Source organism: Carlito syrichta, unplaced genomic scaffold (genome assembly GCF_000164805.1).
Source record: "Carlito syrichta isolate Samal-C Ts95f unplaced genomic scaffold, Tarsius_syrichta-2.0.1 Scaffold130554, whole genome shotgun sequence".
Taxonomy (NCBI): domain Eukaryota; kingdom Metazoa; phylum Chordata; class Mammalia; order Primates; family Tarsiidae; genus Carlito; species Carlito syrichta.
The window spans coordinates 475,019-491,527 of record NW_007074650.1 but is presented as its reverse complement, the minus strand read 5'-3'; the positions used below and the strand labels follow the sequence as shown (position 1 = coordinate 491,527).

At 46.6% G+C, this 16,509-nt stretch overlaps 1 protein-coding gene across 1 annotated transcript in view; it reads right to left on the bottom strand.

Moving 5' to 3' along the window:
• Positions 1–3,215: 3,215 nt before the first annotated feature.
• DCLK2 (doublecortin like kinase 2) overlaps positions 3,216–16,509 on the bottom strand; it is a 178,879-nt gene continuing 165,585 nt past the window's right edge. Inside the window, exons 12-16 of the mRNA XM_021708076.1 lie at positions 16,179–16,256; positions 9,337–9,433; positions 8,326–8,406; positions 6,444–6,560; positions 3,216–3,298 (exon numbers count right to left, since the gene is read on the bottom strand). Of these exons, the coding sequence (XP_021563751.1) occupies positions 3,281–3,298; positions 6,444–6,560; positions 8,326–8,406; positions 9,337–9,433; positions 16,179–16,256 (391 nt within the window). The 3' untranslated portion in view covers positions 3,216–3,280. The remainder of the gene's footprint in view (positions 3,299–6,443; positions 6,561–8,325; positions 8,407–9,336; positions 9,434–16,178; positions 16,257–16,509) is intronic.

Sequence of the window (16,509 nt, the reverse complement as noted above, 5' to 3'; positions counted from 1 at the left end):
CTCGGGTCACAGCTGCCACAGGCAGACAGCACGATGCATGCACGGGACCCAGGAACAGAAGAGGAGAAATCACGCCAGGCTTCTTCCAACAGAAGCCTCGGCGGAGGCGGTGGTGTCGGGTGCCCACCCCGGGAAGGGCTGTGGCGTGTCTCCAGCGGTGAGCCTGGCCTGGGTTCTGTCTGCGCCTGCCTGAGCCCAGCCCTTAGCTCCACAGACTCCTGAGACAACAAGCAAGCCCTCCAGGGGGCTCAGTCTTGGACAGCTTCCTTTTCTAAGGAAAGTTCTCAGTCACAGATTGAAAAGCGACTTTGGTGTCGTATGAATAAGGAGCCCCTCACCGTCCCAAGTGGCTGTGTGATTTATAAAAGGCCCGGAAATCAGTCAGTCACTTTATCTAATTTGGGGACATGGTCTCCTCACCTGTCCTCTTCATGGAAAGGAAGTCCTGTTTATCCTGACACACCTTGAAAGTCGTGCTTTGCTCAACTCCGCAGGGAGCAGAGAAACAGCCACAAATACGCGAGGCGGTCCCCTCCCGCCCTGGCCCTGATTGGGAAGTGAGGCCTAGTCCTCTTTTCTCCTTGTTTGAGTATTTCTTGCTTGTCCAGTGAAGCCCACAAAGCTGCCTCTTGTTGGGTTCTCTGGAAGTAAGAGGGATGGTAGTTCCCAGGCACCTTTGGCTAAAAAGGACCATGGTCAGGGGGCATTTGTAAGCCAACTGCCCAGTGACGTGGGAAACGCACTATAGATCCTTTCAATACTTTAACCAAAAAAAAAAAGTCTGGAGAAAATATGAACAAATAGCAGGACTTTTTTTTTTGCAGTCAGAGTCTCACTCCGTTGCCCAAGCCGGAGGGCAGTGGCACACTCACAGCCACCCCAGCATCAACCTGGTGGGCTCCAGCGATCCTTCCACCTCAGCCTTCCAAGTAACTGGAACTGGTGCGTGCTACCACACCCATCTAATTTTTGATTTATTATAGAGACGAGGTCTTGCCAAGTTGCCTGGGCTGGTCTCGAACCCATAGGCTCAGGCAATCCACTCGCCTTGGCCACCAAAGTGCTGAGATTACAGGCTGAGCCACCGAGCCAGGCCCAAATACCAGGCCTTTCTTTTTTTTTTTTTTTTTTTTTTTGAGTTGGAGTCTCACTCTGTCGCCCAGACTGGAGTGCAGTGGCCACTCCCGGCCACCGCAGCCTCGACCTGCTGGGCTCCGGCGATCCTTCCGCCTCAGCCTTCCGAGTAACCGGAATTACAGGCATGCGCTACCACACCCGGCTGATTTTTTGATTTATTGTAAAGATGAGGTCTCGCTGCCCAGGCGGGTCTCGAACCCGCGGGCTCAGGCAATCCACTCACCTCAGCCTCCCAAAGGCGCGGGATTACAGGCTGAGCCACCGAGCCCGGCTGCACCAGGCCTTTCTAAGACGGACTTGTGTGGCTGTCTTGGGGGCACTTGGTGCCAACTGTAAAATGGGTGTTTCTCCACAGGCCCTGCCAAGCTGAAGCTGAACATGAAGCCATTTCCAAGGGCAATTTCAATCCCCTGGAGAGGAGGTCTAGTCAGAAACAGCTTCCAAGTCCTCAGTCTCAGGGGAGTCCAAACCATCCCCTTCCCTCCCCCCTACGGAAAGATGCTCCCACCCACTGGGAACACAGAGGCAGCCCGCATTTTTTTTCTACCAGGGGATTTCTCCTAGGTAGAAGAAAACAACCACCGCAGTCATTTCTCCTTTTCTCTTCCTGTCGAGAGCACAGGTAACGTGCGCAGCGAAGGCAGCGTGGCGGTGCGGTTAGTACATACCATGGCCTTGGACCTAGGAGAGGAAAGCAATGCGGGCGGCAGGAGAGAAGCAGGGACAGAAACTGGACTTACTTTAAACAGAAGCAACACGAGCGAGCGAAACAGTTTCATCTATCTTAAATTCGGGAAATAGACCCAAATCATTCCCCAGCTTCCCCCAAAAGGAAACATGAGCTCCCTGCATGGAGAAGGCACCTCACTGAACTCATCCTCAAGCCTGTGCTGCCCGGGGCAGTGAGGGAGGCTTGTCACCCCCTTTCCTGCCACAAGGGGGCCTCTTCTGGTCTCTGCAGCAGGGGTGACCCCCGTGGGACAGACAATGACACCACCCTGAAAATGCACTGTCCTTTCTGAGCATGATAAGGAGAACTAGAAGAAAACGGAAGTGTAATTCCACACCACAGGCCTCTCTGAAACCGCAGCCTTACCCCAGAAAATTATCTTCTCTTATCCCAAAGGCTGGCTGACATTACTGATAAAAACTGTCTTACCCAGAACCGTGATCATAACACTATAAAAGAAAGGGATTGGCAGTAGTGGGAAACTGCCAGGGGCAAGAGGGGGCCACACCTCATCAATAAGCGTACCTGATCTCAAACCAGGTGAAGTGGGGACCAAAGTGAGGCCCAAATTTTACCTACCCAACGACCACTTATATACCTAACCCTAAATTGTAACCCACATCTTTAAAATAAAAATTAAAAAAAAAATTTGCCGGGCTCGGTGGCTCAGCCTGTAATCCCGCGCTTTGGGAGGCTGAGGGAAGTGGATTGCCTGAGCCCGCGGGTTCGAGACCCGCCTGGGCAGGTGAGACCTCATCTCTACAATAAACCAAAAAAAAAAAATTAGCTGGGCGTGGTAGCGTGCGCCTGTAGTTCCAGCTACTTGGAAGGCTGAGGCGGAAGGATGGCCAGAGCCCAGCAGGCGGAGGCTTCGGTGGCCAAAGTGGCCACTGCACTCCAGTCTGGGTGACAGTGAGACTCTAACTCAAAAAAAAAAATTTTTTTTAAACTGTCTTAGTGATAAACACTCATCGCGGGAAATGTAGTTGGAGAGAGAACAAAAAGCCTTCACAGAAGCACCCATCTCATGCCGTCACTCCCCAAAAGATGCTCTTTCACCTAAGGGACAAAGAGCACTTCGCAAGAGAGCCACTGGGTCCTCTTCCCCTGGGCTTGCCAGCTGTAGATCTATGAAGGGAGAGAGAGCACGGCAAGCTGAGATGTTTTAAGACACCGTTTTCTAAGGGCGTGCTGGGCTGGCTAGAAAGGATGTCAGTAGGTCCAGAGGACCCGCACCAGTAAGAAGCTCAGAGCTGGGTGGCGGTGTCAGGGGTCTGAGATGAGCATGCAGACTGAAGAGGGGCTGAGCATTAGAAGACGCCCTGAGTAAGCACAGCGTGTTGAATACCAGGATTCTGCTTCGAGATTTCCCCTTGTCTCAACTGGGTAAAGAACGAAACTCTGAGGTGTCTCTCAAACTGTCAAATCAAACTGTCAAATAAAACGCAGATAACAGCATCAACTTTTCTGTCACCTTTATGTACCAATTCCCAGCCTACCATTCTGTCACTGCAGCCTCAGGCCCCATCTTGGGGGAGGGGAGGGGCAAGAAGACCAGGGTGACAGTGGACAGGAAGCTTCTTAAGTCACACAACAGCTGCCTGGTGATTCGACCTCAAAACAATGCCCCCACTATTATTTGTGTCTGTTGGAAACCCTGTATTAGCCTCACATACCCCATTATCGGACATACGAATGTCAGGGAGGTGTTAGTTTTTCATGTAAAAACACTTAAAACTGTTCCCAAGAAAGGGACACAGAGACGTGTGGTGACAGTGAGGAGGATGAGGGTGATGACACAGAAGCACCGTAGCTGGGTGGGGATTAACAGGAGGCCTTCTCCTCCCACCGCTTTTGGAGACAAGCCAGAATTCGCAGGCTGGTTACTTGGCCATGGAGAAATGGGTCCCTCCAGAGCCCAGTTACTGATTTTTCCTGCAGGTCCTGAACGTGCGCATGACATGCGGCCGTTCCTCGGAGCCCACAGCCTGCAGGGTTGTGCAGGGAGAAGGGGTTGGAGGGGACGCCCTGCCAACATGTACAAAATGACAACTGAACACACATATAAACACACAACTTTTACAACCGCCACTGGAATTACAAGAAAGAAAGGGTTTTCAGTCATGCAAACACCCTGTGAAAGCTCAGGGGTTTGACATTTGACTGCTGAACTCTTTCACTGGCAAGCGGAACAGTGCCATTTGTAAACCCCGCAATATGGATTCTGTCTGAGGGAGTCTAAGCATCCTTATCCAGATCAGAAGCCTGTATCAGGCCGTACGGCAGAACAGCCAATCGTTCCGGAACCTCAGCCGAGAGCTGGTCATAAGGAGAATGGGCACAGGCCTTGGCCACTGATTCCCATCTGGGCCCCTGAGTCAAAAGGTGAGGACCCCCTTAAGAGCCACTGAGTGAATTCTAAGTCCTGGGTGCAGGGCTACAAGGGTTCTTCCTCTTAGGAGACTCTGAGGTCTAATAAATACAGCGATTAAATTTTGATCCAAATAAATCTCTCTTCTTAAGGCTTTTCATGACACGTTGTGTATGTCAGTTTTCACTGTTTTACTTTCCACATTTTCCCAGAAGCTGCCTCACGACGCAGGGCGTGGCGAGCCTGCGTTCTTACTGCTTACCCCATCCATCAATGCCAGCTCTCACAGGGAACCACTCGAAAATGTTCTCATGCTGTTGGCCCACTCAAGATGACTCTTTTCAAAGCGTTTAAGCTGTAATTCTCTGACAACTCTGACTTTCTCAGGCTTTCAGCAAAACACTGCTAAAAGGCTCGGAGAAACCACAACTCCAGAGACCTTGCCATACTTTGACACAGAGCACCCCCGGAGTCCTGCAAGCCATCAAAGGACTCAGCTTGCAAACTCAGGCTTTGTCTGGGGGTGCGGGGGAAGAACAGGAGAGCATGCTTTCTGTCCAGGGAGCAGCTGGGGGGCTGCAAGGACGTATAGAAGCTGCCCAAGTAATGCAGCCTCCCCTGGGGTCAGAAGAGGGGGACGGACCAGCAGGTGCTAGGAATGTGGTGGCCGCTCAAGACACACAGCAGAGCCTGTCACGGTCGCACGGGGTGTGGGCACGGGGGCAGGTGGTTTCCTTCCAGCTTCCGTCTGGGCCCTGCCTCTGCCTAGGGAAGGGCCCCCACTACACGGTGCCATGAGAATAAGTGACGATGTTCCCTCTTGCTGGGTAGGAGACTAATGGAGCCTTTGCCAGATGGTGAGAGGCTGGTCCTGAGGTGAGGAAGCTGGAGACGGCCCATCCCTAGCTGGCAGGACCCAGCGTTGACAGGGGTGGCCACGATGCAAACACTCAGGCACACGTCACCTTAGAAAGTCTGGTTCCGAAGCCACCCCTGCTGACGCTTGGCTCCGGGGAAGGCAGCCCCACACCTGCTCCCTGCTCTGGGAGTGGGGTGGGGAGGATGGAGAGCACTGCCCGCCATGCCTGTTGGCTTCTACCTGGCACTGTCACAGTGGGAGACTGGAAGGTGCTCAGAGCTACCTTTGGGCCCACCTTCACAAGTGCTCAGCCTGGACAGCTGGTGCTGGGTGTGCTGGCTTCAATTCAGGCTCAATTTTATTTTTTCCTGCCCTTGTATTATCCTTTTTCTTAATTTACTTTAATATTATTTTTCTTTTTCCTTTTTTTTTCCAGACTCATGTTTTCTGCCATGGCACGATCATGGCTCACTATAGCCCCAACTCCTGGGCTCAGGCGATCCTTCAGCTAGGACTACAGGCACACACCACCAGGCCCAAGTAATGTTTTTGGTTTTTTTGTAAAGACAAGGTCTCTCTAAATTGCCTAGGCTGAACTTGAACTTCTGGGCTCAAGTGATCCTCCTGCCTTGGCCTCCCAAGGTGTTGGGATTACAGGCGTGAGCCACCACAACTGGCCAACTTTTCACTTAAATTTGTTGTATTAGTGCATTTAAATAAGCTGCCCTCAAAAAACGATTTGGAAGAAGGGCTGAAAAAATACTGCAATTTCATTGTTCTGACTTATCATAAAATCATAACCCTAAAAAAACTAATATACTTTTTTAAACCTGTTCTGTACTTTTAAAAGCCCCCAAACTGTCTTTTATAAACAGTATTTTTTAAAAAATAAAATTTGTTTAGCTTTGGTTGTTTCTTATCCCAAGTCCCACAGAATAATTCATGTCTCAAATAATCTATTTTTGAAGCCCTGAGTAGGCAGGGAGTTATTTCCTTGTATTGTAAATCCCACCAGGCTTAGGAATCTCTCTGTAGACAAGAAGGCAGAGGCCAGAGAGGATGCAGCTGCCCATGAGGGCCCCATGCCTAGAAGCTCCTGGGTTTGTCTAGGCCTATCACACTGGCTGGGGGGGAAGGGGAGGGGTTCTTGCACAAGCCCCGCCCCACAGTGCCTGAGGCCAGGGAGTCATCCCAGGAGCCAGTCTTCCAGAGAAAAGTACCACATGGAAGGTACCAACTTCCATGGGACAGAAGCTCTTGGCTATCTCACTCAAAAGACTCAGTGTTGGCTCAGCAGTCAGGCCAGACACTGCAGCTGTCCAGCGCTGAACCACCGTCCCACTCACCATGATGACGGAGACCCCGGTGGTGGTGCTGTTCTGTTTGGGAAGCGCATTATTAAAGTGCTGTTTGAGTTTACCTGTTACCTCAGCTTGCATATTATTCTCCTGGGAGGCATCATCCTGCAGGAAAGAAAAGAATCAGACACAATACTTTTTGGTCCTGGAGTTTAAGTGGTCTTTTCCCTAACAGGTACCCCCACCCACAGCCCCGGACCTCGTCCTAAGGCAGCCCACCTTAGTCCCACAGGATTAGGGGAAGAGGCTCTTTCAAAAGTCATCGTTGTCATCTGGCAGTCCCATGCCCTCAGAAAGACTCCATACCACCTGCTCTTGAACTCGAGGAGGCCAAGGAGAAAGCACAGTCTCCAGTGGGCACATTCTCAGCCTCTGAGACCCTCCCCCAAGACACACAATCCAGCATGATCTCTCCCACAGAATCATCAACATTTATGAACAGTGTATCGTTTTAACCAAGAACTCCCCTAGTCTTTTAGTCTTCACTGCTCATAAAGAAAGGTAGCATTGGCCCGGCTCAGTGGCTCAGACTGCAAACCCAGCACTTTGGGAGGGCGAGGTGAATGGACTGCCTGAGCCCACGGGTTCAAGACCAGCCCGGGCAACTCGACAAGACCTCGTCTCCACAATAAATAAAAAATTAGCCGGGCGTGGTAGTGTGTGCCTGTAGTTCCAGCTATTTGGAAGGCTGAGGCGGAAGGATCACCAGAGCCCAGCAGGTCAACACTGGGGTGGCCTTGTGTGTGCCACTGCACTCCGGCCTGGGCGATAGAGTGAGACTCCAACTCAAAAAAAAGAAGAAAAAGAAAAAGAAAGGCAGTGTCTCGGCTACTTGATCCAAGAGCCAAGTCACTTAGCCCAAGAGAGTGCTGGCAGGTTCCAGAGAGATGGCATGCAGATGTTGGGGGACACAGGGTGGTGAAGACACACAGGGGTCAGCCTCCACATCAACCAAGGCCCTTGGCTAAGAAAATTAACTTCACTCTCTTGGAACCTTCCGGAAGTGTGGGAAATGCAAACTCTCCGGCCGTCACCAGTTAGTGGATCGTGTTTACCCTAAACCTAGAGGCACCACCTATACCCAGAGGGACCCTAGTCACCCTCACATGCCTCTGCCCGGCTCTTGAGGGGCCTGTGCCTCAGCCTCCCCATCTAGAGTGGGAGGCATCCTGTGAGCACGTGCCACAAAGACCCAAAGGTCAGAGTCTGAAATATGCTCATCTCTAGGGAAGCCCTGAAAGCCTTCAAGCTGCAGAACCACAGAAGAGGAGAGCCGAGAGGTTCTTTTTTTTTTTGAGTTGGAGTTTCACTCTGTCACCCAGACTGGAGTGCAGTGGCCGCTCACGGTCACTGCAGCCTCAACATGCTGGGCTCCGGCGATCCTTCCGCCTCAGCCTTCCAAGGAGCTGGAACTACAGGTGCGGGCTACCACGCCTGGCTAATTTTTTTTTGATTTATTGTAGAGATGAGGTCTTGCCAAGTTGCCCAGGCGGGTCTTGAACCCACGGGCTCAGGCAGTCCACTCACCTTAGCCTCCCAAAGGCGCAGGATTACAGGTTGAGTCACCAAGTGAGAGGTTCTTTAAATAGCACGGTGGCCAGCTCCTTTACTTTGCATATGAGGAAACAGGGATCCAGAAAGGGACCATGACAGGTTACGCACAGAGCAGGATCTAAGACTGAGACCCTGGGGCCGACTGCATTCTCCCAGAGAGCTATCTTCAGGCTGCATGCTCACTGGGGAAGACAGGCATTTTATCTTCCACAGAACTTGGGTGCAGAACTTTGCAAGTGCAACAACCACAATGAGGAACCATGCGGTTGGCCACAGAACACACAGGCGTCCGTTCCCCAAGAATGCAGGTACTTACTGACACCCAGGGGTGGCTCAAGATCTGTCCCGCGGTACACCGAGCTTCAACGTTTACCTGAAGCATCTGACTGATTAATTCCTAAAAATAAGCAAATGAATAAATAAGATCACAGAGAGGAAGGAGAAAGGAGATAATTCCAATGTAAATACAGAAATCTGAGTTTGTACCAAGCACATCAAAAAATAGCCAACAAGGCCAGGCATGGTGGCTCAAGCCTGTAATCCCAGTACTTTGGGATGCCAAGATGGAAGAATTTGAGCCCAGGAGTTTGAGGCCAGACTGGGCAACAGAGAAAAACCTCATCTCTACAAAAAAATTTAAAAAATAAATTAGCTGGATGTGGTTGCATGCGCCTGTAGTCCCAGCTACTCGGGAGGCTGAGGTAAAAGGATTGTCTGAGCCCAGGAGGTCAAGGGTGCTGTGAGCTGTGATCGTCACGATCATGCACTATACTCCAGCGTGGGTGGCAGAGTGAGATCCCGATAAAAGACAACAACAGCAAAAAGCCAACACAGCTGCTGCTCAACCATTTGAAATGAATCACCGCCGCTGCCTATACTCCAAGTACCTTATGTCAGCAATAGCATAAAAGAAGACATGCTCTCTCCAGAGTCCACGTGAAACCAAGATGACATCCTTCAGATGTCATCATCATCATTCCACAGTGCAAAACGGCAGTACGTTTCCTTTTGACAATTCAGTATGTCTCTGAATTCATTCCTATATTCTGATGGGTGCTCAGTACATATTTCTTGAATAAGTGAAAGAATGAATGCTGAGAGGTGAGGCGGGCATGGGAAGATGGCAGGGCACACAGGAAGGACAGATGGCTTTCGGAATTTAGTCAAGAACTTCAGAGACCACAGCATGGGATGAACTTAAAAAGGAGTCTCACATCTAAGTCAAGGAAGTCCCTGGGGTGCAATTCCAGGAGCTAGGAGGGCTCCATGCAACGGGTAAGGCCCCCGCACCATAACTCAGCCCGCAGAAGCAGGCCTGGATGGGTACCTTGGCAGAGTCCGTGATGTTATCCCAGTAAGGGGCTGGAAACTCCAGCTTCCCGGCCAAGATCTGGTCGAAGAGATCTTCCTGGAGGTTGTTCTCACTAAGCCGTGACAAAGAAATGGAAGAAAAGTCAAAGTCACCAAACAGCGTTTCAGCAAAACGCTCACAGGAACAGCGGGCAAAGGAGTCCAGGCTCCTTGGCGCAGGCACTTCAGCTCTCAGTTGTGTATCTCAGTTGGATTTGCGATGGTCAACTTGACCTTTTAGATAATGAGCCAAGGAACATTTCCACAGGCCTGGGAATCAGGGAGGCAGAGACATGGACTCCAGAAATTTGTTTAATGAACTGAGAGTTTCAGTTTGAGAAAATGAAGACGTTCTGAAGGTGACTAGGGGTGATGGTTGCACAACAATGTGACCACACCGAACACCACTGAACCGTACACTTAAAAGTGGTTGAAAAGATACATTTTACATTACGTATATTTACCACAATTTAAAAAAAAACTCTAGAAAAAAGTGGAAACCAAAAATAACGGAAATTCTCATTTTAGAAAAAAACCCCACAAAACTCAGCATCTACCCTCAATCTCTCATGGCAACAAGAGTGGAAACGCAGCAAGTCAGAGTCAGAATCCACCTTCCCTTCCTCTTTCTACTTTTCCAATAAAACAGCCAAAGATTGGTGAAACAGCCAATACATGAAAAAGTCATAAGGAGCTCAGAATTCGGATAAAATATTCATGAAATAATTAGTTCTCTGTTGCAACTGGACTTTCATCCAAGCCCAGTCTGAGAGAAAGAACCCATCAAGATGCCAACAAGATTTGCACAGGGGGAGACAGACCCACCTTGGCAGCTCACAGGCAGGCATCTCCCCTGCACCCCCCATATCTGACCCACCCACCCTAAAAGGTATAGTCACGTACACAGTTGAGGCCTGACAAGTAAATGCTGGCCTGATTTTCAATGAATGGTGCCATGGAAACGTGGAAACACCACTGGGAAAGATGTCCTCAACCCCAAACAACCTCCCCTCCACAGCTGCAGATCCCCTCACTTGGTGGGCACATCAATGGCCAGAGTGAAGAACAAAGTCATCAGCTTTTCAGGCCATTGTGAGACCCCAGGAGAAAACTCAGACTGGCTGATGGAGTAAAGATCAAAATCCAGGAGTGCACAGTTGGGATCACATTTCTTGAAATTTTTCCATCAACTCTCTCCAGGAAACAAAGGGCAAGTGTGATGTTTCTAGGAACAGATCATTTAGGATAGTGTCTAGAGACAAGTTCTAGGATTGTGTGATGATATGGCTGCCTCATTCCTGTTCTAGTAAAAACAGCAGAGTTTGTGGGCTCTGTGACTATCTGTGACATTTAAGCCCTCTGCTGGTCCTCAGAGTCTGGTCAAGAGGCACACTAAGAAGCAAAGGTCAGGGCAGATAAGCAGGCAGGGGAGCCCCATTGCTCTCCTGAAACATTATTTTCTCTGAATGTGCACAAATGTATTTCTGTCAAGAAGTTTTCTTCTCTTTTTACTGCCATTTACCTGCTAACTAAACTCAGCTCAGTACTCCTTCAAAAGGAGTGAAGAATACATCTAAGAACACACAGCAGGGTTTTACAGAAACCTGTTAAAACAAAAAAAAGACCTCAACAATGTTAGGAGACATAAAAAAATTACTTATTTCCAGAATCGTTTCTTTTAGTCATCCCTCTCTATACTCATCTTGGCTTTACTTCTTCCAGAATCTCAAATAGCTTATATTTTGTTAATCCGAATAGCTTTTATCTCGTTAATAAATAATTACAAAGCTAGAAGTGTGTCAGCAGTCATTCATTGCAATGGGTTCTTAGCAAAATATCCTGAGTCAACAAACAAGACCCTAAGGTGTCTCAGCATTCCAAATGGGCCCCTAAAGAATCAGTGCTGTGAACAAAAGAGCTTTGACAGTTTGGGGTTGCCCCTCACTAGAAAAACAGAAAGCTAAAGGTAGCTTCTCCTTCTTAGTAGTCATGAAAGGAAAGCCGTTCTCATTAAATCTACACTGAGTTTGTATCACATTTATATCCTACAGTCTGGCAAAGGTGCTTCAGGGCACTTTTAATTTCTAAAACAATAGAGCCCTTGGACCAACATGCTCTAAGAAAAACCTCAAAAACAATCAAAGCCTGTGCATACTCTCCTTTCAATGACAGGTCATCAAAGGTCAGCAAAAGATAACCTGAAAATGTCGTAAACTATTTCACAAAGGATATGCAAACACTTCACTTATGGGGTGTGTGTGTGTATGTGTGTGTGTTTTAAGAGAAACATCAAAAACCCCAGTACAACCATACAAATAGTATTTCTTGTCATTGGCCCTAAGAGCAGATTTGCTTGGGTAAAAACTAAAATGTTGGGGGCCTCTGAAAAACCAATCTTCTTCTTAGTAATGATGACTCTGATGTTGAAAAAAACTAGAGAGAGAACACATGTCAGGTTAAGGCTAAAACCTGAAATGCCTGAATGAAGCAAGAATGAGAGATACTAAGGTCAGAGAAGCTAAAACTGGAAATTCCAAATAACAATTTCAGTTTAAAAGCTTTGGATAAAAGTTGTCTTTGGTAAGAAACAAAGAAAATGTTTTGAAATATTTGTTTGGCGTACTTTTAACTTAGACACAAATTTATATAAATGATCTATTTTATACCATACTCGGTTATCATTAAAGTGCCATTTCTGTAGTGTACTCCATATATTTTTATATTGCAGTGGGTTATAAAATCTACCCAGAGTGTCACTGTCTGCCGTGAAGATGCTTCTGTAACTAGTGTTCAACATTATAGATTCTCTTTCATCACAGTGCTATAGGAAAGAAGGAGAGTTATTTTCTTACATTCTATTTTATTTTTTAGAATTGAAGCAATACATGCATACATGCAAATATGAATACAAGATAAACTAGTAATTTTTTTTGCCAATAGAAAAAGATGAGAAACAACCTAAATGTCCATCAATATATTCCTGGTTAAGCAAATTATAACCATAGAATGGAATAAAATGCAGTTCTAAAGAAGGATGAGAAAATACAGTGGTTTGGAAGGATCTTTAAGCTATGTTCTTTTTTTTTACATTGGAAAATATAGCTTATTTAGAAAGTAAATTAGAGATACAAGAGAGGGGGGGAGAGAGAGAGAGACAGACAAACAGACACACTCACCTTCCCAAGGTAGGGGAGGGGGCCAAAGCTAAGTAACATGGTGGTGGTATCTCAGAGGGCCACTTGGATACACCAGAGTTTAGCAAAGCAATAGCCATTTTCTTACATTTTAAAAGTAAGCTGCTGGGAGGTCCGTGACCTGCTTCTGAAGGTAGCATGTGAGGGCAGCAGCTTTCAGAATGTAACTTTACTGCTCTTGATTAGCCAGATATATCTCCAGAGCCTACAAAGAAGCTGCTGGTTAACAATCCATGCCAAAAATATATTGTTGAATCTGAGTCTTATTTGGGTTAAAAAGAGGTTAGGAAAGGGAGGGAAGAAGGAGGGAATGTGACAACACAATGGGTCTCTGGTCCTCTACCAGGGGAGAGAGGGCCCACTAGAAGCCCAAACTTCACCTGCATGCAGCTTCCTTATGTAGTAAATCCCTACTTGTACCCCTCTACTCTAAAATAAAAAGTAATTGAAAAATAGAAACAAAAAAATATATAGTCTACTATTATATTTATTATTTTTCATTGTGCTATGAGTTAAACAAATAAAACTTTTAATGTTTTGATGTTTTATTTATCTTGGAATTCAGTTTTTGTTTATAAGGATTAACAATGCATACTTTTAAAGGACAGTCTGACAAAATCTATTAAAAGTCACAGAACAGAAGGAAAAAAAGAAGTCAAAGTAAAAGCTCAAGCTGGGCAACCCCTTAGGGTCCCCTCCCACTGTGGGAGCTTCTCTGTCCTCTCAATAAATCCTGCTTTCTCACTTAAAAAAAATAAATTAAATAAATAAATAAGAAAAAGCTCAGGCTGCACTGGCAGCTGGAAACACTAGAGGGAGTCGTGAGCACACAGTCCTCTAAAACGATGCCCAAGACCCTTGCCAACTGATCTCAACTTGGGTTAGCCAAAGTACAACACAGCTGTAACTGGCCCCAGGATCACCTGCTCTCAAAACACACTACCCTTCTGCACTTTACTAGTTCCCAAAACAGATCATCACTGAAACCAGCCAGGGCCCAGTGTGACTGTAAAAACGGCCACACATTATTCCCCTCCCTCTGTGCACTCAGTTCCTCTTCTCCCACATTCACTCTTGGCCTAGTTACTTGACTTGATTTGGTCAGTGGGGCATCAATAACTGTGAGACGAACAGAGATTTAGAAATGCTGAGGCAGCAGAACCCGCCCTCTCTCTGGATGCTTTTGGAATCCTGCATCCATCATCATGTGAAGCCCAGGCTAGCCCATTGGATGATGACAGCACATGGCCAAATCATCTCTGTTGCCCCAGCAGACACTGAGCCAAACATCAGACATGACAGTGAGGTCATACTAGATCATCAAGTCCCCACTAAGCCAGCCCAGCTTAGAAGAGCCACCTAATTAAACCACAGCATTGTCTCATAACTCTAACTTTTGGGGTAGTTTGTTACTCAGCAACAGCTAACTAATATATGCGGTAGCCCTGCAGTCTGTGGAATCACCTGGGCAATGACATTGATGGAGACCATCATGTTGATAGCCAGATGGAAGGAGCTTCCCATCTATCAAAACCCCACTCAAATGCCACATTGTTCATTAAAGCTTTTGTGATTGCCTGCCCTCGACTAAGCATGCCTTCACACTCAGTTTATTCTTTTGGAGCAATATTCTTGTGATGGGTATCTTTATCTACACTATAAGGTTTTCCAAAGTAGAGATGTCAATCAAATGTAAACTAAAAAAAGTTCAACTCAACTGAAAAACAAATCATTTGTCCAGGCATGGTGGGTCATGCCTCTAACTGCAGCAATTTGGAAGACTGAGGTGGAAGGATTGCTTGAGCACAGGAGTTCAAGACCAGTCTGGATAACATAGCAAGACCCTGCCTTTACAAAATAAAATAAAATAAGTAGCCAGGTGTAGTGGTATGTGCCTGTCATCCTAGCTACTCAGGAATCTGAGGTAGAGGGACATCTGAGCTCAGGAGGTCAAGGCTACTGGGAGCTGTGACTGTGTCATTGCACTCTAGCCTGAGTGTCAGGGCGAGACCCTGACTCAAAAAAAAAAAAACAAAAAACAATGAAGATTTTTAAATAGATAAACCTTTCAACTTCTCTGTATGCTTGAACATTTTCATAATAAAATAATGGGAGATGAAGAAAATAAATTTTTCACTTACTGACCCAATATAACACTAAAAACCATGCCATAGACTGAATATTTTTATCTCCCCAAAATTTAAATATTGAAACCTAATCCCCAATGTGATGTTCTTAGGAGGTGGGGCCCTTGGGAAGTAATTTAGGTCATAGCCGTGAAGCCCTCATGAATGGGATCAGTGACTTTATTAAAGAACCCAGATATCTCCCTTGCCCCTTTCAGTATGTGAAGTTACAATGAGAAGACAACTATCTATGAATCAGGAAGTGGGGCCTCTACCAGACACCAGATCTGCCAGGGCCTTGATTTTGGACTTTGCAGCCTCCAGAATGGTGAGAATTAAATCTCTGTTGTTTATAAGTTCACACAGTTCATAGTATTTTGTTACAGCTGCTGAATGAACTGAAACAAACCATAACTTCAGGGATTATGTTTTGTTTCTCACTGTATTCCTAGCACTTCAAACAGTGCCTAGCACACAGTGGCTACTCACTAACAATAAAGAGTTGTAAAATGAACAAAAGAAGAGATTAAAATGACAAGGAAGCTCAGGAAACCTCAGAAGAAAAACTTGCATCCTTAGACACACATCTGCTTCAAAGTCATTCATTGACTCCAGAGGGAGAAATGAAACTGATCAAAGGAAGAGCTGTGACAGGCCCCTCACTCACCCCCTGCATGAGACTGCCAGGCTCTGTGTCCTCCCCAAACAACTTGCCCCTTGTCAGTGGTCACGTCTGATGCCACCAGGTGAAGTGTATGGTTACCAAGAGTCAGTCTGTTTGTTCCCAGGCCTGTTTTTGCCAAAAATGTTTGTAATTCTACTTCTTAAATATGATGTGAGTTGCTAACATGAATTATTTTAAAAAGAGGAAGAGTGGAGACCAGGTTTGATGGCTCACGCCTTTAATCCCAGCACTTTGCGAGGCGGAGGCAGAAAGATCCTTTGAGGCCAGGAGTTCAAAACCAGCCTGGGCAACAGAGTGAGATGCCATCTCTACAGAACATTTAAAAATTAGCTGGGTGTGGTGGTGCCTGTCTGTAGTTTCAGCTACGCAGAAGGCTTAGGCAAGAGGATTGTTCGAGAACAGGAATTTGAAGCTGCAGGGAGCTATGATTGTGTCATTGCGCTCCAGCCTGGGAGACAAGATTTAGACACTGTCTCTAAAAATATAAAAATAAAAATAATAGAAAGAGCTCCTGTTTCTGTAAGAACAAATTTGCTTTGGAAAAATTATAAAAAATCGCTGTCAAATTGAGCAAGAGGGACAGCTATCAAGAACCAGAGGAAGGTTTATCTGGGAGGATTTAGATTGCTTCACAAGGTCTACAAATATTACTCTCCTTTAAAAAGACCGAGAAATGGGAAATTATAGGCATGGTGTTATGGGTACATTTTTATGAAAGAATGACCACTGCCGTCTGCTAGGAAAGAAGTATCTGCTTCTGGATCAAAGGGAGAGAATTTACAATTCAAATAGGGTCACTCAAAAGGCCACTGACCTTCGGAATGGTGGGAATCCACAAAGAAGTATGTAGGTGATCACACCAGCTGCCCAGATGTCCACCTTCAAGCCATAGCTGGGAAAACAAAGTGGGTGTGGGGTAAGGAAAAGGAGAAAAAAAATGATACAATTCCCAGGAACCTTCCATGATACTGGAGGACTCCCTCTGTTTATGAAGATAAAGGATCTTTTTGGTGTCAAATTGTTAATTTCACGTAGAGGAATTAATTACCCTTTGGACAAAGGCATCTGTTTTCTGCCGACTTAACCACAGTCTTGATGATTACTACCATATTTCCAGGACAAACCATGGGATAAAATCCAGGCTT